This window comes from Camelina sativa, chromosome 8 (genome assembly GCF_000633955.1).
Source record: "Camelina sativa cultivar DH55 chromosome 8, Cs, whole genome shotgun sequence".
In the NCBI taxonomy this organism is placed as follows: Eukaryota; Viridiplantae; Streptophyta; class Magnoliopsida; order Brassicales; family Brassicaceae; genus Camelina; species Camelina sativa.
In genome coordinates this window covers 2,558,962-2,580,767 of record NC_025692.1, presented here as the reverse complement: position 1 = coordinate 2,580,767, position 21,806 = coordinate 2,558,962, and the positions used below count along the sequence as shown (strand labels likewise).

At 35.0% G+C, this 21,806-nt stretch overlaps 5 protein-coding genes and 1 pseudogene across 5 annotated transcripts in view; 1 reads left to right on the top strand and 5 right to left on the bottom strand.

Annotated features, from left to right (window-relative positions):
- On the bottom strand, positions 367–2,569 carry LOC104705773 (pentatricopeptide repeat-containing protein At5g15010, mitochondrial-like). Its single transcript, XM_010421844.2, has one exon. The coding sequence runs from the start codon at positions 2,393–2,395 to the stop codon at positions 698–700; it is 1,698 nt and encodes a 565-aa protein (XP_010420146.1). The 5' UTR covers positions 2,396–2,569; the 3' UTR covers positions 367–697.
- Positions 5,633–7,864, bottom strand: LOC104705771 (WPP domain-associated protein-like). Its single transcript, XM_010421842.1, has 4 exons — positions 6,195–7,864; positions 5,966–6,092; positions 5,789–5,890; positions 5,633–5,686 (listed from the first exon to the last, which is right to left on the bottom strand). Exons 1-4 carry the CDS (start codon positions 7,862–7,864, stop codon positions 5,633–5,635), a joined length of 1,953 nt encoding a protein of 650 aa, XP_010420144.1.
- On the bottom strand, positions 7,961–9,111 carry LOC104705770 (caffeoylshikimate esterase-like). Its single transcript, XM_010421841.2, has one exon. It carries the CDS (start codon positions 9,049–9,051, stop codon positions 8,065–8,067), a length of 987 nt encoding a protein of 328 aa, XP_010420143.1. The 5' UTR covers positions 9,052–9,111; the 3' UTR covers positions 7,961–8,064.
- Positions 9,896–12,159, bottom strand: LOC104705769. Its single transcript, XM_010421840.2, has 7 exons — positions 12,156–12,159; positions 11,661–11,831; positions 11,091–11,589; positions 10,746–10,998; positions 10,489–10,587; positions 10,197–10,399; positions 9,896–10,109 (listed from the first exon to the last, which is right to left on the bottom strand). Exons 1-7 carry the CDS (start codon positions 12,157–12,159, stop codon positions 10,034–10,036), a joined length of 1,305 nt encoding a protein of 434 aa, XP_010420142.2. The 3' UTR covers positions 9,896–10,033.
- On the bottom strand, positions 12,302–15,022 carry LOC104705768 (annotated as a pseudogene).
- The window catches only part of LOC104709139 (alpha-mannosidase 2), a 6,656-nt gene continuing 4,765 nt past the window's right edge, over positions 19,916–21,806 (top strand). Inside the window, exons 1-4 of the mRNA XM_010425797.2 lie at positions 19,916–20,624; positions 21,016–21,165; positions 21,301–21,333; positions 21,766–21,804. Coding sequence (XP_010424099.1) covers positions 20,034–20,624; positions 21,016–21,165; positions 21,301–21,333; positions 21,766–21,804 — 813 coding nt within the window. The 5' untranslated portion in view covers positions 19,916–20,033. The remainder of the gene's footprint in view (positions 20,625–21,015; positions 21,166–21,300; positions 21,334–21,765; positions 21,805–21,806) is intronic.

Here is a 21,806-nt window from a genome sequence, read left to right as displayed (position 1 = left end):
TTTTTTTTTTTTTTTTTTTTTTTCGCCAGCAGAGTACAAAAATTAGCTCAAACGAGCCACGGGAGCATCTCTCAGTTCTAAAAACAAAAAAAAACAAAAATACAATTAAATGTCTGTCTCTTTTCATTTTATTGTACATGAGTTTATAAGTTGAGCGTTTGTTTAGCGTTTCATCCCAACTCCAAGCAACCTCTCTAATATCTTTTTGCGTTAAAAAATATTCTCTTCTTTTTTTCACATTTGAAATCTGTATATGCGTGTAGTCACTCTCACATTCTCACAAAGTAAGAATGAAATCACAAAACAATTTCTGCATTTCTAAGATTCTCAGACCTAAGAACAAAAGCTGTTCTATAAACAGATATATTGTTTTTGTCTCAACTCTGGGACACAGTCGCTCCCACAATCTTTCAACAGCTTCAAGATATTTTCAACATCTTCTGAGACAACATCATCACATATACGAACAAAATTTAGCCTTTCATCTGTACAGGGGAGGAGTTAAACAAAATAACAACAGTAACCAGAACTAGCTAACTTTGTCAAAAGCAAGATGGTTCTCCTTAAAGCAAAATCAACCTAATATAATAAAACATACCAGAACTAGCTAATCTGGTCAAATCACTTCAGGATGGTTCCTACCTATGATTCTTCTTGACTCTTCAACTGTTGCTTCAAGATTTCTCTCTATAGCTCTCTATTCATCCCAATACGAATATCCATGTCCTCTCACAACCCTTCTCACCTCAGGCTGCTTTAGAAAGTTCTCTTCCCTTTCAGATTTCTTCACAATATCTCCTTCCGAAGCATTCCCTTTCAAATCTATTATCCGCTGTTCTGCATACTGTTTACCTGAAAACCAGCTTTGAATCATATCTTCAACATGTTCATTTGGTCTCATACCCTTTTCCTTCATCTCTATATAGAACCCAAACGCTTCTTCTATTTTACCATTCAAGAACATCCCATGTATCATCACAATGTATGAGCTAAGGTCCGGACCAACCCCCTTCTCCTTCATCTCATCCCACAACAATAACACACTATCGAAATCGCGCCACCTACATAACTTACGGATCAACATTATGTACGTATCCACAGTTGGTTCACAACCCATTTTTCTCATCTTAGCTAACAGCTCAAAAACCTCTTCTCCTGTTCTTAGTATCCGCATAAAAGCATGGTATGTGCGTATTGTTGGCAAGAGTCCTTTCTCCAGCATCTCATCAAAAGCCTGTTTAGCCTCTTCGGTTTTTCTAGCCTTGCAAAGAGGTTTGATGAGAGAGTTGTAAGTAACAACATTTGGCTCCATCCCTTTCTCCTCCTCCATTTTCTTCATCAAACTCCTAGCCTCGGAGACAAACCTAGCTTTGGCAAGAGAGTGAACCACAGCGTTGTAAACTTTTCTGTCTGGCTCTATACCCTCTTTCTTCATCCGATCGAAAAGTCTGAGAACCTTATTCAAGCTTCCACCTTTCGAGTAGCAAGATATCATGCACGAATAAGACACGACATCGTGTTTGACTCCAACATTTCCCATCTCCAACCAGACTCGTTCAGACTCCCGTGGGCTACCAATCACGTTACACCATCCATTAAGAACAATGTTGAAACTTTTGGCGTCAAACGGATACGCATTCTTATTACAAAAGATCAAATGCTCAGCATCTGAAACGTTCTTATATCTACAAAGAGCAGAAAGCAAACTCTGGAAATCATCAATCCCCATATCAAGTTTGAACCTTTTGTAGGCGTGAAACGTGTTAATGGCTTTACCAACATCATGTACAGCACAATACTTCCTAATCATGATCAAAAGCGTCTGTGAGTTAACAAGAGAAGGACTAAACTTTCTCATCTCATCAATCAATGTCCAAGCTGTATCAAACTTTCTCATTTTACCAAGAATAGAGATCATAGAGTGATACTCACGAACAGAGCGAACATAACCTTGCTGCTTCCCTGACCAAACGAAGAAAGTGAAAGCAGTTTCCCAATCATTACGAACTTGAGAAAGAACCTCCACCACTGATTCATTCGACGGCTTCACATCACATTGCTCAAGCTTGTTCCTTAGTTCCTTCCGGTCACTCCCACAATCTTTCAAGAGCTTCACAATCACTTTAACATCATCACTTATGATACAATCAAGATTGAGGTCAATCTCTTCTTCACTTTCGTCATTATTACTCTGATTAAATCCTACTTGCTTCGAAGTAGAGAACATAGAACAGAGACTCAAAGGAAGCATACAAGCTACGGGAGGAGGATCCAAATGCGGCCGAACGATACATGTATCGCTCGGATTAAGCAAGACAGGACTAGATCTTAAACAATTAACGGCAGGAGCCCTAAAAATCAGTAGCCTTGATCTAATCAGAAAGGTTCCTCTCATTCTGACAAAGAACAGTAACAGCAGCAGACTAAAGCTCTTCACTTTAGCCTAAGTTTTGCAATACCCAATCGATGGTTTATGATGTAAACATATGAACATCACCGCTTTGAAGCTCGGGAAGAGAGAGAGAGAGACTGTAAAAGAAGAATCAGGAATGAGAGTGACACGAAGATAGGCGCGTGGCGTTGAATAAAGCTGAGGTTTGTTCATAGTTTTTTAACCTGGGGTTACGGTTTAACCCAGAGAACCGAAATTTGCCGACATTTAGCAGTGGTTCGAACCGAAACGGCGAATTGATTCAAAATTCCGGATTTCTGTACACGCCACCGATCGGGTTTATGTAAACCGAAATTCCGGTGATATTTTTGTTTTAAAATATCATGAAATATTTAACTTTTCTATCACCTAAATTGTTTTTAATTTTTTTTAGATATTAGTACTACATATATATTATTTCTATATTACGGACATCATAATGTATAGTTTTATTTTTAATTCTACTTGTCATCTTCAACATATGTGGCGTATTTTTTATTTTACTTTTATTTTTTTTGTTAATTTTAAGATAAATAACTCACATGAAATTATTATGTAACTATTTTTCAATTTCTATTCATTTATTACTATTATTCTAATCATATATTATTTATCATTATATAGTTAATTAACATATATATGTATAATATGTTTATATATTAAAACCAAATTATTGTGAATTGTAAATATAGATAAGTTAGGTTTTGATCTCACTTATACTGGTATAATTGAATCATTTTCCAAATGATTTTTATATATGACTTCATCAATCATCTCGGAAAAGTGTCTTTAGTTTTCAATTAATCATCTCAAATAATATTTATTTTCATGATGAATCTAAAAAATATAATAAATAATATATAAGTTTTTTTTCATTTGTTGACAGTGGAAAAACTACAAAATAAACTAAAAAAGCTATAAAACTATAATTGAGAATTTTTTTTATAGGTTTTGTACAAGTTTTGAAAAATATTTATTTAAAAGAATATTTATGTAACATAAATTATTAAATAATCAATTTATTTTATAATTTACTAAACTCCTTTAAAAGTGTGATTTACCTGTAGAAATAAAATGGCCACAACGGCTGACCTAAGTATGTCAACTTCAAACCTTCTTTTACTAACCAGAGTGGTATATCAAGAAAACGTCCCTAGTTTTTCCACCACGCAGATGAATAAAATACACGTCAGTTGGTATTGGACCAGTGAGTTGGTTTTTTCATAAGTTCGTGCTAAAAAACAAAAGAAATGGAATTAAGTGGTTTTGCTTACAACTAAAAGAAATTGACAAACAAAAGAACAAAAAATTAAGTGGAGCCGAATCAATAACCTATGCTTACAAGAGATTTAAGTGTGGGAGTAGTCTAATCTCTTTGGTGATAAATCCAGTCAAGCATAGGTCATAGAGGTCACTAAAAAGAAAAATACTTAGGTTCACCCCTAGAGGTGAACCTCTCCATTCACCTTCTTCTTTTCAACCAATCGAAATCTTCTATACATTATCTCATTTTAAAATTAAATTAAAAAGCAAAACCAATTAAGAAAACAAATTTTGTATACTTTTAATTAAGGAAAATTAAATATTGGCTTGGTTTAGATTTTACAATTAGAACAAAATTATATGTTGGTTTGGGTTTACAAATAAATTGTTTAGGGTTTAGATTTTACAATCAAAACGAAATTATATGTCGGTTTAGGTTTACAAATATTTTTTTTAGGGTTTAGATTTTATAATTAAAACGAAATTATATGTCGGTTTGGGTTTACAAATGAGGTGGTTAGGGTTTAGATTTTATAATTAGAACGAAATTATATGTCGGTTTGGGTTTACAAATAAGATGGTTAGGGTTTAGATTTTACAATTAGAACGAAATTATATGTCGGTTTGGGTTTATTAATGAGATGGTTAGGGTTTAGATTTTACAATTAGAATGAAATTATATATCGGTTTGAGTTTATAAAAGAGTAGGTTAAGTTTTTAATTTTATAATAATGTATACAGATTTTATTTCTTTATTTTACAAGAATGTGAATGGAGAGGTTCACCCTACGGATGTATTGTTCACTAAAAAATTAAAAGAATAATGAGACATGAATGCTACAAATCTGTGCCCACGATTTAATTTCTAATATGACGAAGCTAGATCCTAGTGGGTCTGGCCCGCATATGACTCCTTCCCAACTAGTGGGCTTCTTTTGTTGGACCATTAATCGTTAAACCTGAGACAACATCACCTATAATACAACCAAGGTCGAGGTCATCACTTTCATCATCCTTTCCTTGTCATCATTACTCTGATTAAATCCTACTTGCTTTGAATCAACTTAATTGGGAAGTAGAGAACACAGAACAGAGACTCAAATAAAGCTATGGAATGATCCATTAAGGTTCTTGTTTTTAGAATTGTGGAAATTTTTAGTGAGCGAGAATAATCAAACAGCAATTTTATCGATTTATTAAGTTTTCTTCAAAACACCAACGCATAGTGTTTTGCGTTACAAGGAAACAATGATTTGATCTGATACATTTAAATTCACATCACATGCAGCCTTAACGAGTAACGAAATGGCTAATGTATGGTTTTTCCGGGGGGAAAGGTCAATAAACACTCGCCGGAGAAGTTATTAATGGCGTCGCAACAATCCTTACCCAAACCTTTATACCCTCCTTCAGTGGCAGCTTTCACCGCTTCGACACAACCTTTAACCTTCTTTAGGGCCTGGAAGCACTCATCTGGTCCATCTGGACTTGGTATCGACGCCTGAACTTTGGATTGATGACGACAAAGCACTGCCACGATCAGAGTTGAGAAGAAGAACATCGCTTTGATCTGTTTCGTTTCCATTTTTTTTTTTCTGGAATTGGACAGGTTTTAAATATTAAAGATCTTATTGTGATGTAATAAGTGGATTTTAGGGTTCTTATAGAAAAATGTAACTTGGACTAAATATGAGAATTTTGGTGAGTTATTTAATTTTTTTTCCTAGTCATGTTAAAATTGTATAACAAAGATTTGCTAAACATATTTATTGTTTTTAAATAGCAGAACTATTTTAGTAATAAATTTAAAATTTCTTCAGAGAATTTTTGGAAATCACATTAATTGAGGTTGACTTTCATAAATTTTATATTGAAAAATTTTATGAAAAGAAAAAAAGAGAAAGAAAAGGAATGGTGTATTATGTAGTAGAATTGGTTTCATGAATCCTCACATGATAACTCTTTCTTGATCATCTTCGAGATGTCCAATATCTGAAAAGAAAAAAAAACTCAAAAAGGCAAAATTAATAGATTTTTCTATATAGAGATTACTTGTGAAACAATCTACTTTTAAAAATAGAGATGTTAGCTTACATCTGAGTTGTTGCAGAGAAGCAATGGATGTTGATGAAATGTCCAAAGTGTTTGATGTAGAAGCTTCACAAGCGAATCGACTTGATCTCCAAGAAGATCAACCTGCAATTTTTTTGCAGTTTCATATGACTACATAAAAATACTCACAATTAAGAATGAAATCACAAACTGTTCTACCTCAGTTTCTGCCTTTTTGAGATTTTCAGACCTAAGAACAAAAGCTGTTCTATAAACTGATTCTTTTCGTCTCAACACTGCTATACAATCTATCGTTGAATCAATCTTTATCTCCAAATTTTGTAACCTCGAAAATGAAAAAGAAAAAAAAAAAAAGAAAAAAGATCACTACTTAAGCTTCATTATAAAGTTTTGATCTGTTTTTACAAGAACCCTTTTTTCTACTCACCTGAACGTTACCATCTTTAACTTCTCTTGAATCTTCGAATCAAAATCATCATACAATAAAGAGATCTCCAAGCAGGCTCTGTTTCCTTCTACCTCAATCATTCGTTTATTGTTTGCTTCCATCTTTTCATGATTCTCCACTGTCTCTGAAGCTTCTCTTAGCAACTCTGTTACAACAATCCAACTGAGTTCTTGTTTGAATTCATCATCTTCACGAAGAATCTCATAATCTTTCTCCCAATTCTTAATCTCGTCTTCTTCTTCTTTCGCCGTTCTATTGTTTGTGTTCTCATCTGTTATTAAACCTTTGAGCAAAGTCAAGTAAGTATCTTCCAATATTAACAATCTCATCTCTGCATCTTCTTTCTCCTCTATAGCATTGTCTGAAAACACTGATCTATTCTTCTGCATTTTCATCCAAACATCATCCAAATTATCATCCATTACCACTTCATGCTCATGATCATACCTACCACCACCACTATCATCAAACATATTTTCCAACAGCTTAGTGTTAAGACTCATCAAGCTATCAAGACCTGCCACAATATCATCAACAGCTTGCTTCGAGCTAGAGCTGTTGTAGCTCTTTTGACGTTTAACAGACTCGATTTTGGTAGGAGCAAGCTCTTCACTTTTCCTCCTAATTATTGATTCATGACTCTTTATCAACTTCGAAACAGGAAAATTGCTTGAATCTTGTTCTTGTTCTTCTTCTTTTTCATCCTCTTTAGGTTCTTTCTCAACACCAACAATTTCACAATCTATTGAAGATAATGATGATACTGTTGCTACACATGATCTAGGAGATGAAGATCTATTGGTAATGATCTGTTCAATCTGAGATTCTAAACACTCTACCTCTCTACGAATTGAACTAACTCGTTCTTTAAAACCTGATTCATAATCTCTCACAACCATCATTACCTTCTCCATCTTCTCCTCTAAACCATTCATGAAACCTTTTATCAGTAACGACATTGAGTCTCTCTCTATAGACCATCTCCAACTCTGTTCAATCGGACCTAATTCGGACAAGAATATAGCGTGATGCATCTTGTTGAAAGCAAGATCCATTGTCCCTTTCAAAACATCGATATCAACCCCTGAAGGATCCACTGTTTCTCCTCTCAATTCATCGTACTCTGTCTCAAGCTTTTGCCTAAGATTCATCACTTGCTGATCAACAGAGCTCTTCAGCTCAGAAAACTCATCTTCTTTAATAGAATCTCCAATCTTGTTATGAAATCTCTTTCTCTCAAGATCTTGCAAATGAACCAACTCTGTTTCTTTACTCTCCAACACGTTTCTTAGACTCTCTTGGTTCTCAGAACTCTCCAACAACTGTCTGTCTTTCTCAAGAATCGCTAATTCTGTCTCTAAGAGACGGTGGTGAAGCCTGTCTTTGATCTCTCTCAGATCGCGAACCACTTCCACGTGGTTACTCTCGAGTTTATCGGTCTCTTGTCTGACGAAACTAAGGCAGCTCTCGAGCTGTAACACAGCGAGTTCGTAGAAAATAGAAATGGCGTTGAGACGGAGGAGAAGACCGTGTTTAGTTTTGATCTTCTCATGAGCTTTGTCCATAGCTTGTTGGACAAGTAACATCATTGTCGAATCCGCCATTGAAAACTTCACTTTCCCTTCTACTTCCTTCATTATATCTTTCATCTTTCTTCAGTGGAGATTGAACTTATCAAAATTCATACTTTCACATCTTTTGTTAACTAAGAATTAGAGATTTCAGTTGACCTATTCTTGAGGATCTCGAAATACAAAATTCTCGGATTTGTTTACTAATATAAAAATTTGATTATTTATTTTGTAAGTATGTATGAAAACTAAGATCGTCTACATTTTAGCCGGAGATTTTAAGCTTTGCTACCAATTTCAATGGTGGAGACTTCAGATCGTTCCTTAATCCAATTCAAAACATCTCTGAAAACCAAGTCGACGTTCTCTTCCGACTCTCCAATCAGCTGATGCCACATTCCTGGATAAATCTTAATCGTCTTGTCTTTGCTACTGCATCTACGGTAAAGCTCCTCGACAGAGGCCGGATCACAGACGACGTCGTCTCCGCCGTGTACGATCATTAACGGGACTTCAACTTCTTCAAACCTACTTTGAAGTTCCTCGCAGACTCGTACGAGCTCGTAGGCTGTGGCGGCTCGTGGTCGACCTACGGTTCTGTTAGGGTTAGCAAAGGCAAGTTTCCGCTTCCAGGGCTCCTTGAAAGAGACGCCAGCGATGGAGCCGCGAGTGGGGACAACACGCCAGGTGGGGATGAGAGTAGCAGCTAGGGTTAAGAGGTGTTGTAACGGCCACGGAGGTTTGAATTTGTGGCTGATGGAACACATTCCACCGCTGAGTATAAGACCGTTCCATTGGTGTTTTTGACGGAGGGTAATGTAGAGAGCGATAGCGCCACCTAGAGACTCGGAGTAGAGGAAGGAAGGGAGAGAGGAAGAGGTTGAGTGACGGTTACGGAAGTCATCGAAGAAGGAAATGCAGTCGTCGACGATGAGGTTTATATTTGGGATGTGAGCGGTTAAACCATCTGAGAAGCCGTGGCCTTGGTGGTCAATGGCACAAGTGAGGTAACCGGATTTGGCAAAGAGGACGGAGGTTAGTTGAAGGAACCAGCTGGATTCGCCAGTGAAGCCGTGGACGACGGCAATGAGGCCGAGTGGTGGACGGTTGAGTGGAGTCCACCATTGGGTGAAGAGTTTAAGGCCGGTAGGGTTGGTGACGTAGGCGGAGGAGTGGGCGACGGAGTGGCGGGAGTAGAATTCTGCAGCGGATAGAGAGCCAAAGGGGCTTGAGGTATTAGCCTCTGAGACTGGGTGGAGTCCCATCTTTTTCTAGTAGTACCGTTAAGAGGTTACATTTGTATATTTGAAGCAAAATTAAAAGAGTCCAATGCTTCTTGTGTGACATAAGTAAGTTACTAACCTACTGCTATTTTTTCGGTTGGTTCCGTCTTCATATGAATTTCCTTCTTTTTTGTTTTATGTTCTAAGAGTTATTATACCAAATTTTTTTAATAAATCAAACAAAACTCACCTACCATGTCTTTATCATACTTATGTAGTTTTGTTCTATCCAAATGAACCAAACGAAATCAAGAAACCGACCTAGAACCGATAACATGTTTGTTCGGCTGCATGGCACAATCGGGGTTGATACATCATATATACACACCAAAACGAGTCAGTACTTTTGGAATTTTCATATTTTAAACAATATTTGAACGAAAAAATAAAAATCAAATTTAAACGGAACCCATATCAAACTTATCTGTATTAAATTCATTTACTTCGTTAATCACTATCATGATGGCCATGGGTTTGGTGAAGTGGGTACACGTGAGAAATTCAACTAAATTACTCAACCACCTACTTAAAGAACATATGAAAACAGTCAAATAGGTCTATTAAAACAGAATAATGAATAAAATAACAATGATACACAAATAGCAATTTAAAGACTAATATCTAGCCAATAAGAATGATGGAATCTGTTTGTTCAAAAAAAAAAAAAAAAAAGAATGATGGAATCTATCTACTTTTCTAGTGATCCTTATTTCCTTTGATTAGCTAACAGCCTAAACACTATGTGGAAACTAAACCTAATTTAAAGAACTCAAGGAGGTCGAAAACTATCTGGACATTTCAACCTAATTAGAAGAACTCAAAAAGATGTGGAAAATTGCAGGGGGCATTGATAGGTAATAACTTTAACGCTTAGATTAAAGAAATCAAAATGGGGAAGAAGAATATAGATTGATGTTTCTTTTTCTTTTTTTTTGTTTGTCTCCTTTTTTCTGAAGCTCTGATTTTACAGCAACCCAACAACACAGCTCAGATGTAATCTATTCTCCAAACCTCTTAGATGATGTCCCAACAGCATGCACCTGAAATGAAACAGACCGTGGATGAGATTAACAAGCTCTGTTTTAATTATTTGCAATTTGCGTCCTAAGAAGAGGAGTTTGGCCTACCAGAAAAGGAGCTTTGCAAGGTAATCCCTGGAAGTGGCTACTTTTCTACCAGTTCCATCATCACCTTCTGTCGTCCTTACGCCAGGATTTTGCATGAAATTTGAAGTCGTCTGGCCTTCAAAGATCTTCTCTAATACATTTTGGACAAGTTGGCTCACGATCTCTTCCACTTCTGGTGAAGACAGTTGAGATAACTCGGTCACCTGTAAAATTATGATTAATTCTTGTCATCAAACTGAGTATCTTGAGACAAAAAAATAAGAATCAAAAAAGAAATCTCAACGTTTACTACCGTCTCAGGATCTAAGGAACGCAAATAATCCAACAAATCATTCTTGTTTCCTTTCTCACATTCTATCCGCAAAGCTTTCTTCCTTTGTAGATTTAGCTCCTGAAATACATTAGGAATAAAACTAGTATTAGTGCTTAAACGTATCACAACCAAGATCATAGAAACAAAATCAGACTTGGCCAATCTAGACAAGGATACTGAGAATGCATAAGGCTGAACAACTGAACTAGAGTCTCTCATCTTTGAGAATCAATTACCTCTTTGATGGTAGATAACTCAGACTGCAAATGCTGAATATAACTCAACGCTTCAGGTGACAAGTCTCCAAACACCTGAGGACTCAGTCTCTCTAATTCTTCAACACAATTCCCTAAATCCTCACCAACTCCCTTCTCCGAACCAAATCTAACATCGTCTTCCAAAGACTGATCCTCCTCCTTCCTAGGATCAATCGGTATATCAAAGTTCCTCCTCAGTGACATACGATACTCCGCATTCCATAACGTATACCTAATTAAAACCACAAACAAACCAAAATCCCTAAATCCACAGTGTTCCATCACATCATATAGAGAGAGAGAGAGATTCAAAAATATATATACCCAGTGATGATGGAAGAGATAAGGAGACGATAGAGAGGCTGCTCGGAGATGGTAACGGAAACGGGGAATTGATCGGAAGGAAGGAGTCCAAGCATAGAAGAAATCGTCTGTTTCATCGAATCCTTAGCTGAATCGGATAAGCCTTTGGAGATAACAGACGTATCAAGCGGCTGGATCCGATTCACCAAATTCGCGATCACAGCGAAACCTCGATCTAACTTAGACCGGCGAGTAGATACATACGAATCGTCGGATGAAACTCCACCACCGCTGAGACAGCTGATTACAGCGGAGGAAGAGGAAGACGACACCGCACGATTCGGAGCATAAGGTAACAACCGGCGAGGAGATGAGGAAGACGGTGGTGGTTGGTGAAGGATTAGCTTCTTCTTTGATAGGTCAGTGACACGAGAGAGCATGAAGAAGGCACGCGCTGATGCGGCCGCCNGTTGTTCATACCAGAAGTGCCAGCGGGAGTGGATGATCCAAAGGCAAAGTTCTTCACGTCAGGCTCATCAACTGGTTCTTGCTTGATTGCTCTGCTAGTGTTTTGTTTCCCGTTATGCTTGCGGTCTTTAGAACAAGCTGCTTTGTTTCTCTTTGCGCTAAAGTTGGTGATCTCGGTCCCAAATGCCCGCTTTTTAGGCTCAATACGATCACATGAGCTTGCAGAAGCAGTAAGGACTTTGTTTTCAGATATGTTTATGGATCCCAACCACCTATAAGCCGCCTTCTTAGTATCTGGAATAGGATCACATGAGCTTGCAGAAGCAGTAAGGAATTTGTTTTCAGATATGTCNTGAGCGTCTCTCGAGCTCTCTGTGTGGCTGCGTGATATGCGTTAGGTATTGGAAGAATCTTTTTGTTTTATTTCAATTGTTTCCTTTTATATTTTTTTTTTGGTAATTACAGTATTTTTATTTTATATAAAAATGATTTATTTTGTTAAGAAAAATCTTGCTTCGTTCGTTTTAGTGATCTGAAGGCCCACTAAGCCTAGATTTTGGTCTTTTCTCGTGGTTTGTTTTGTTTCGTCAGAGTTAAATAATATTTACTCCGACACACTCATCTTTTAATCAAGTCAAGAGACTCACGTAAGAATATTTCTACTTCGACTACTGCAACAGAAAGTTCTAGAATCCCATCGAAACCAACGTAATTAGATATATATATATATATATATATATATATAATAGAACTGGAATAGCATCGAAAAGACGAAAACTGACTGTTTTGAGGCTTTAAGCACCAAAATTGTATCAAATGGGATTACACAATTAATATTAGCAACGAATAAGGAACGCTAGAAAACCTAAACGGTCAGCTACCTTTTAAGTTATTTTATAAATATTCCACAAAAACCAAAAGATAAACGCTCTGATTTGCAAGTAAATGATCACCACTGTACGAGTTTTAATCTGTAGTTTATAACGCAAAAGAGCACTAAAATTTGGCTTTTGATCAGGGAATCAAGTTAATCTACCTGATTAAGTCATTTCCGACCAAACTCTTCTTTGCATGACTCAAATGTCTCTTTGTAATGCGCAAGAAGACCAAATAACGCTGTTCATGAAACAAAACTTTCATTTGTAAGGAGTCCCCACAGATTATGTTATTAAGGAAAACATATAACTCAGGAATTTCCATAGAAAGCAAAATTGTGTGACATAAGTATAGAAGAGAGTAGTTAGTTATTTTACCAGGATTGCAGTATTGTGGTTGGTACATAGAAGAAAGGGCCTCGATAACTCCAAGTCTTGGCCTAAGGTTGTTCATCCCAGAAGCGCCAGCGGGAGTGGATGATCCAAAGGCAATCGTCACGTCAGGTTTCACATCAACTGGTTCTTCCTTGATTGCTCTGCTTGTGTTTTGTTTCCCGTTATGCTTGCGGTCTTTAGAACAATTTGCTTTGTTTCTCTTTGCGCTAAAGTTGGTGATCTCGGTCCCAAATGCCCGCTTTTTAGGCTCAATACGATCACATGAGCTTGCAGAAGCAGTAAGGAATTTGTTTTCAGATATGTCTATGGATCCCAACCACCTATATGCCGCCTTCTTAGGCTCAATACGATCACATGAGCTTGCAGAAGCAGTAAGGAATTTGTTTTCAGATATGTCTATGGATCCCAACCACCTATATGCCGCCTTCTTAGTCTCTGGAATATGAGTCTGCATGTACAGTATGAACATAAGAAAATTAAAAACAAGAAGATGAGAGATTGAAATCTCCAAGATTGCGCATATTAAATCTGCATGGAAAAACAAGCTCTTATAATATTTGATACCTTTTCAATTAGGTTCATTGAGGAAAACACATTTGCAATGTCGTAAAGGCGCCTAACTTTGGCTGCAGAGAGTTTACAAAAAATGGGGTTTGGTTATTGCTTCTGTATGTAATAATAATCAGAGATCAAACAAGGTCAAGGGAAGGAATTAGGATTACTTCTCATAGTCGTTGGATCCTGTGGATCATTCAGCAATGCTTTGGTAGCCCCATCGAGTGTGATCAGATCATCCTGACGTCAAAGTAGCAACAAGAGAGGTGTCAACTAATTGGTAATTAACCAGTTGTTTAGAGAGAGATAGCATAATACTTAATTCACTTACATCAGAGCATAGAAACAGCTTCACAAAGCTCTGAGAAAGTTGCCAGAGAGATCTCTCCTTCTTGTTATCTACAAAAAAATAGCAAACAAAAACAAGGTTCGGCTAGTTAGCTTCGAAACACGAATCCTAACCCTGGAAAAGTTTCAATGACTAGCAAGGACATATATGTCTTCATTCGTATCGAAATCAAGATCGGAAATAAATGAATGGACAAAATAGGTAAATGCTAAGTGAATGGAATAATCAATGAAGAGCCTCAAACATAAGAAGATTACCAAGTTTGAGGGATGGTGAGTTATCTAGATCCTCAGGAGTTAACTTGAAAGATTCTTGTCTTTCTTCCTCATACAAGACCTATTCACATATAATAATCCATATTCATTGATGATATGTTTGGCAGAATCATAAGCACAACAAAGTAACTAAACTATCCCAACCAAAAGAAATCAATAGCATCTGAGATATGAAGTTACCATCTCCGACTTGGTCAGAAAAGGGACAGTCCCAAACTTCTCTTTCATTCCTTCTTCCTGTAGAGACAAAAAAAAAAAAAAAANAAACCTCTCCACGAGTACTGATTCTTGCCTCTTCTCGCAACAAGCTGCGTAGCACCACAAAAAAAACCCTAATCAGCTCAAATCAAAAACTCAATCAGACACCATTAATACAAAAACATCATCAACATCAAAGGGTTTTTACCCCAATACTCTCCAATATGTTGACCACATCATAGATACGCCGACGTTCAACTCCTACAATTCCAGATATCAACAATTACACATCAATCTATTGAAATCAAAGCCTGGGATTTTTTTTTTTTCTTTTTTTTTTTTCAATTGAATAACGCATAATATTATCATCGCAAAACCCAATCGAAGACGAAATAATGGGGAGGAAATTTAAAAAAAAAAAAAAAAAAAATCACCTAATTTCCCGGCGGCATCATCGAGCCCAATCAAATCAACACCGTCGCGGTTGTACAGTTTCAAAAAACTGAAAAATAATAAACATAAAAGAGTAGCGATGATAATAAAATCAGCGGAAACGTGACAAAAGACTAAAGGAAATAACAATCTGATCAGAATCGCAAGAGATATAGGGAGCGAGCGAGCGAAAGAGAGATGAGATGAGATGAGGATTTTTACTTGGAGACAAGAAGTCCGAGAGACTTCTCCTTGCGGCTGTAAGGCTGGTGACCGAGACCGAGAGCTTCCATTTTCCTGAGGGAGAGAGACAAGACAAAGACAACAAAAAATATATTTTCTGGATGAGACACAGAGTATAAATAAGCGAAAGCGAGAGATAAGAGAGTTGGTGTTTGGATCTGAGCTTTGTTGTGACCTTAGAAAACCCTTTTTTTTTGTTATGTTATAGGCGGGTTCTTTTCAAATTAGGAAATACTTTTACCGGTTCAATGTTTTCTTCTTTTGTTTTCTTCTTCTTCTTTGCAAATACACGTATTCAATGTCATTGCCTTATTTTAAAGCTTTTTTTAAAAAAAAAATCTTTTTTACTTTTTTAAAATTAGGGATTTTGTGCCCGATATACAACAAGTGTTACATTTAGTTTGATTATATTTTTTTCATTTGAACATTTTGTATATGTATCTACCTAATTAGAGTGTTTAGATATGATTAGAATCATGCAATCATAATTTTTAATTATTGCAAAAAGTTTGTTTTGTATGGCTTTTTTTTGTCATATATATATATATTTGTTGTAAACCTTTTGGTTTTCATTACTGAAACTCAATTGTAGTAGTTAATACAAAGCTTGGTAAAACGAAAGATAGTCCTTGCCCAAAAAAAAACAAAAAAACAAAGGGATATCTAATCATATCCTGAATTACATAAACCTCAACCACTCTTGCGATAAGCTTTTGAAGTTTTTCCGATGCTTCTTTGCAAGGATGACATCTCGAATTTGCCTATCCAGGAACTTGAAAAGGATATAAGGCGATGTTGCTATGTTGTTGTGAAGTCGGGCATTTCTCTCAATCCAGATAGTATACAGTATTGCCTGCGCCACTAGTCGCCGAAGTGTTAATGAAGATGTGGAGTCGTTTATGTCTAACCAGGTGGGAAAAGCATTCCAGGTGTGGAAGACAAAAGGCCTGTAAACCAGTCTCTTCATTGCTTGTAACCACAGATCTTCACTAAAGTCGCAGTGGAGAAATAAGTGCTCTCGGTTTTCAGGTTGCAGACCACAAATACAGCAGGATGTCTCAATTTCCATTCCCCAGGTAGCAAGTCTTGTTCTTGTGGGAAGTCTGTCGAGATGCGTCAGCCACATCATGAACGCATGTCTTGGTATCGCGCCTTTGAACCACACTTGGTTTGACCAAATTGGAGGATTTTGTCTTTGTCGTAGAGCTTCCCATGTTTTCTTTGTGCTGAAGTGATCAAATTCCTTAGCTTCGATTTTCCAAGCAAAAGTGTCCGTCTCAGAGCTCAATGTTGGAAGTGGAATTGATGTAAGATGAATCTGAAGAAGTTCAGCTTGCGGAGATCTTGCAGGTCTGGTAAGTCACCCATTGGTCGAACACGCTTGAGCCACAGTTCCCATGATGGGAATTGTTTGAGATGGACATGTTGGTCCCAGAAACTCCAACAGGGGACCGAAGGGAGACCACCAATCATACCAAAAGCTTGCATTCTTACCATTTCCCACATTGCAACGCAGAAAATGGAGTGCTAGAGGACGCAAGTGAAGTAGTATTTGTGGTCATATATATTGTAGGTATGTCGAAGTTTCTTTTTCTAGGTTGAGAATTCTTTTTATTATTCGCTTTTAGTATTTTTTTTCATGTGTTTTTTAAAACGTACTTATCGTTATTTACAAAGAAGACTGTACAATATTAGTTGCATATCTATCTCATATAAATACGAAATATATATATATATATATACTAGATGATAACCCGTACTGTGTAGTGTGGGAAAATATTTACGTAAATTTTGATTTATTAGTTACAAAATAATAGTATTATCTTTATTTGATTTATTTTACGTATTTTATAATTTATATATATATAATTTACTTAGTTTCATACTCCGGTTTTGATTATAGTCGGTACAATAAACTTAACGACTTACCATTATTAGGTTTTGGGTATAATTGCTTAAATATTGAGTCAATGTAAAAAATGAATTAAAGTGCAAGAAAATTATATGAGTGGTATAACAAAATATTTTGTTTTTGACAAAAAAAAAACAAAATATTTTTGTTACTAAAACTCATCGATAACAGTGCAAAATCATAAAATTTAAATATTTATAAGTATCAAATAAGTTAACCCGTAAAATATATATATATATNTTTCCTGAGGGAGAGAGACAAGACAAAGACAACAAAAAATATATTTTCTGGATGAGACACAGAGTATAAATAAGCGAAAGCGAGAGATAAGAGAGTTGGTGTTTGGATCTGAGCTTTGTTGTGACCTTAGAAAACCCTTTTTTTTTGTTATGTTATAGGCGGGTTCTTTTCAAATTAGGAAATACTTTTACCGGTTCAATGTTTTCTTCTTTTGNGTGACAAGACAATATATTACCTCTCCTACGATAGAAAATTTAGTCGATTTGTTAATCATCTCATTATATTAAATTATATATATCAAATTCTCTGAAATTTTGAATTAATTTGTTAATGAGCGAAATCTTTTAGAAAATAAAATCATCAATTGTAAAAAATTTGCTAAAACAAATTGTAACCCGCACTGTTTAGATAGTGGAGGTTTAATAGTTTTCTGTGGATAATTATTTTTATTTTTATTTCGAATGATCAAAATTAAAAGAGTATATCTATAATGAGTATATCTTGACTGAAGAATATTTCATTCAGATAGTTAGCACATAGAAATATATAGATAGTTACCCGTGCTATACATTTTATAATCTTTTACATTTCATTTATTTAGTTTCATACTCTAATTGCAACCCGTTTTGTCTACATGATTCAATGTTCAAATCCGTGAATCATATAAATTTGATAAAATCCTAAAAATAAAACAAAACCTGTATTGAAGTGGTCATGTTTAGAAATCACGATTTAACTTTTTGATTTATCTTTTAGTTATATATATATTATATTAAATAAAATATAATATTTGTGATTTCTTAGATTTTAATAAAATGTCTTTGCGTCGATGTGCATTGCAAACAATTATTTAATAAATTAAATATAACATTTTATATTTTAAAAATATAAGCAATGTTGTATCTTAGTTTTAAGATATATTTGTCATTATTAAATGATTTAGGATGCATATATTTAATCTTAGTTTTATAAATAAAATTAAGTTTTATAATTGTTCTAAATAGTTTATTATTGTTTCCTAAAATTTCGGAAACAATAAATCAAATCTGTTAAAATAATTTCAAAAATATTGGGCTATAAAAAAATAAAATCGTTTTATAAGATTTATTATTGTTCTAAAATATTATTGAAAAATATTTCTAATATATTTACGTGAATCAATTAAGATTTTACATAACCAAGATTTTTTTTTCTGATTTTATAAGTTTTTTTGAGTTGAAAAAAAAAATAATTAACACTAAAAATAACTATATTAATATTTACATGAATTTGTTTTCTTTTAATAACTATATTAATAAAAATCTGTTTTCTGGTTGCAACAAATTAATAATAAGATTCTGTTATTATATTTTGTAATTAAATACAGTGGTATTTTGTGTAATATCTTACATGGAGTAGGGTTATTTGTTTAAAGGGTTTCTTAAATAATATAATAGAGATATATATACGTAAATAAATAGCAAAAAAAATTCTCATATTTTTACATCATTGTCACTTTCATCAGTAAACATATTGAATTTCAGTGGTCATCTACATCAAGTGAATAATTAAATTTAATATCAATGTGTAGGATGTTCCTATAAAATATACTTCCTCGTAAAAATATAATTTTTTAGTATTTTTTGTATCACAAATATTGATTTTCTATAAATTTTTATTAATTAATGCTAGAAAATTATATATTTCAAGATTCATTGAGTGAGAATAATGAATTATTATTAGTTAATCTCTCTGGTTTTGTTTACACGTAGTTAAAGATTTTTTTTTTGTTTTAAATTACTTGTCTTTTTTTGACAACTTTTAAATTACTTGTCATTCCCAATTTTCAAGATAACTTTTACAATAAAATTTTAAAAATAATCTTATTTAAAAATTTAAACTAATACAATTAAAAAAATTGAGGAGTCATACGAGATTAAATTTGTCAATTTACAATGTTTTTTAATCTACTCAAAAATCTCTAAAACAACAATTAAACTAAACCGGAGGAAGTAATAGATATAAAAATATATTATTATAAATAAATTATATATTTATAGCTAAACATTAAATGTTTCTTCATTTATGAGAGTACATATTTTACTGTCTATTTATTAAATAATAGAAGAATGCCCATATTTTAGACCTAGACTAAGAATAGTATGGTATTCCTAAAATTCATGTCGGATATTTGGCTCTCAATCCCATCCTTCGATAAAATGGGTAAAGATTATATTGAGCAAATATTCTATATTTTATGTGTGAAAAATAAAATTGGATACATTGCTTCTATATTACTGTCTTCCTTCAACATCCTAATTGCAAAGTTACTGCATGAGAGCAACAAGGGCTTTCTTCTTGGATGACCCTTCATGGTGGAAATTTGTGTCACCATGAAGGTGACACAAATTTTCATGTTTTTTTTTTTTTTTTTCTTTTTCATATGAGCCATTTAGAAAGAAAATTGTTTACATAACAGTATGCGGAAATTTTCATGTTATATGATGAGACTAAATTGTTTCAATATATAAGTTTTAAGTGCTAAGAAAATCTAGAATTTGGACCCATTCGTCCTCCTAAACCTTTTTGTTTGTTTCACATAATCTGTTTTTGGGCCGATAATTTGGTCCAATGCTAGTGGAAATCGCCAAATCTCTATTTTATTTAATGACATGGTATAAATTGTTGTAATACATACGTCAAACGTCTAAACGTAACAAAAATGCTATAGTTTTTCCGATCAAATTTTACCAAAGAAAAAAGGTAATTTAGCTCATGTGGAAAAAGACAGTAAAACCACGATTAATAACTCGAATTTACAAAAGACTAAACACAATCCAGATTCCAGAAGAAGTCCATCGAATCTAAACAGACCGACCATCCCCACTTTACATATATATTGATCTCGGACCCAAACAGGGGAATAAAAAGACCGAACACTTAGCAAACGACGTAGTTTCATTCCTTTTTAGATAGGAAAAAAAAAGCAGAAAAGGAAAAGCCTTTGGAAATCCCGACGAGTAGAGGAGAAGAGGATCATTCATGCCGTTCTCCTCCTACATCGGCAACACCCGCCGTAGCTCCACCAGCGGAGTCGGCGGCGGAAGCGGCAGCGGATGGGGTCAGTCACTCCTCCCAACAGCCTTATCGAAGTCAAAACTAGCGATCAATCGAAAGCCACGAAAACGAACAGTCGTAATGAATTTCTTATTCGCAAACTTCTTCGTCATCGCACTCGTCATCTCTTTCCTCTTCTTCTTCCTCACTCTCTTCCACTTCGGCGTACCTGGACCGTTCTCCTCACGTTTCTTAACCTCCAGATCCAATCGGATCGTGAAGCCACGGAAGAATATATATCGACGGCCTTTAAACGATTCCAGTTCAGGAGGCGCCGTCGTTGATATCACTACCAAAGATCTGTACGATAGGATTGAGTTTCTTGATGTAGATGGTGGTCCGTGGAAACAAGGCTGGAGAGTTACGTATAAAGGCGATGAGTGGGACAAAGAGAAGCTTAAAATCTTCGTTGTGCCTCACTCTCATAACGATCCTGGTTGGAAATTAACTGTGGAGGAGTATTATCAGAGACAATCTAGGCATATTTTGGACACCATTGTTGAGACTTTATCTAAGGTAATGTCACCAAAGTTTTTTGCTTTTTTTTTTTTTTAATTTTATTATTCATTCTCTCCCCCATGATTATCCCGTGAACAATCTTTTAGAGTGAATTTCTCATGACGTCATTTAACTCTTAACCAACTTCTCTGCTGGATTCTGTTTTTTATTTTCGTGTTGAAACAGAGTTTTTTGGAAAGTTTGTAGTTAAAGCTTGGATTTTTAAGCTCTTTCGCTTTGAAAACGAGCTAAAGCGAGAATTTTTAGTTGTGGGTTTTGTGAAATTGAAAGGATAACTTTAAGTATTACAACCAGATATTCGTAGTTTATGTAATAGTAGGGTGTGAGTGTTTCCCATTTAGCTAGAATCTGATTTGTGTGGGGGTTTGTTTTGAATCGGTTGAAATAGGATTCGAGAAGAAAGTTTATATGGGAGGAGATGTCATATCTGGAGAGATGGTGGAGAGATGCTTCACCCAATAAACAGGAAGCTTTGACTAACTTGGTCAAGAATGGGCAGTTAGAGATCGTTGGAGGTGGCTGGGTAATGAATGATGAGGTATGTTTCTGACTTGTTTGGTTTTTATAAAAAAAAAAAAAAAAGAAGAAACGGTTGTTTAGTTCCATGCCATTCCTATGCTGATTGTTTTGATTGAGACATATGTACTAAGTTTCTTCTTGATGTTTTCTGCAGGCTAATTCTCATTATTTTGCCATAATTGAACAGGTATGTACAGCAACATGTGACTTTCTAGTTTTATGCACTTAATTTCTCTGCTCTAGTTTGTTTTTAGAAATATAACGCTTACTGAAACAATGATGATAACTGAAATATAGATGATTACCGCATTTTCATTTAATGTTTCTGCTCCGCTAGCCATTGAGTGTGTATTTATTATGTCAGTTATGGTTGGTTTATAGTTCATCATTACCTGATACCTCCTTTGAGCTAAAGACCCTCTTTTTTTTGGTTATGCCTATATAAGAACGTGTGTTGTTAGACTATCAATTGGCTAGAGATAATGCTTGTTGCACTGTGTTCCTTTTTGGGTTAAACATCATAAAGGAGTTATCCAGGTTTTCTAAGTGTAAACCATGTTTTCTTCTTATTCTGCCTGTGCTCTTGTATCTGATTTTGTTTTTACCACTTCTTCTGCAGATCGCAGAGGGTAATATGTGGCTGAATGACACAATTGGGGT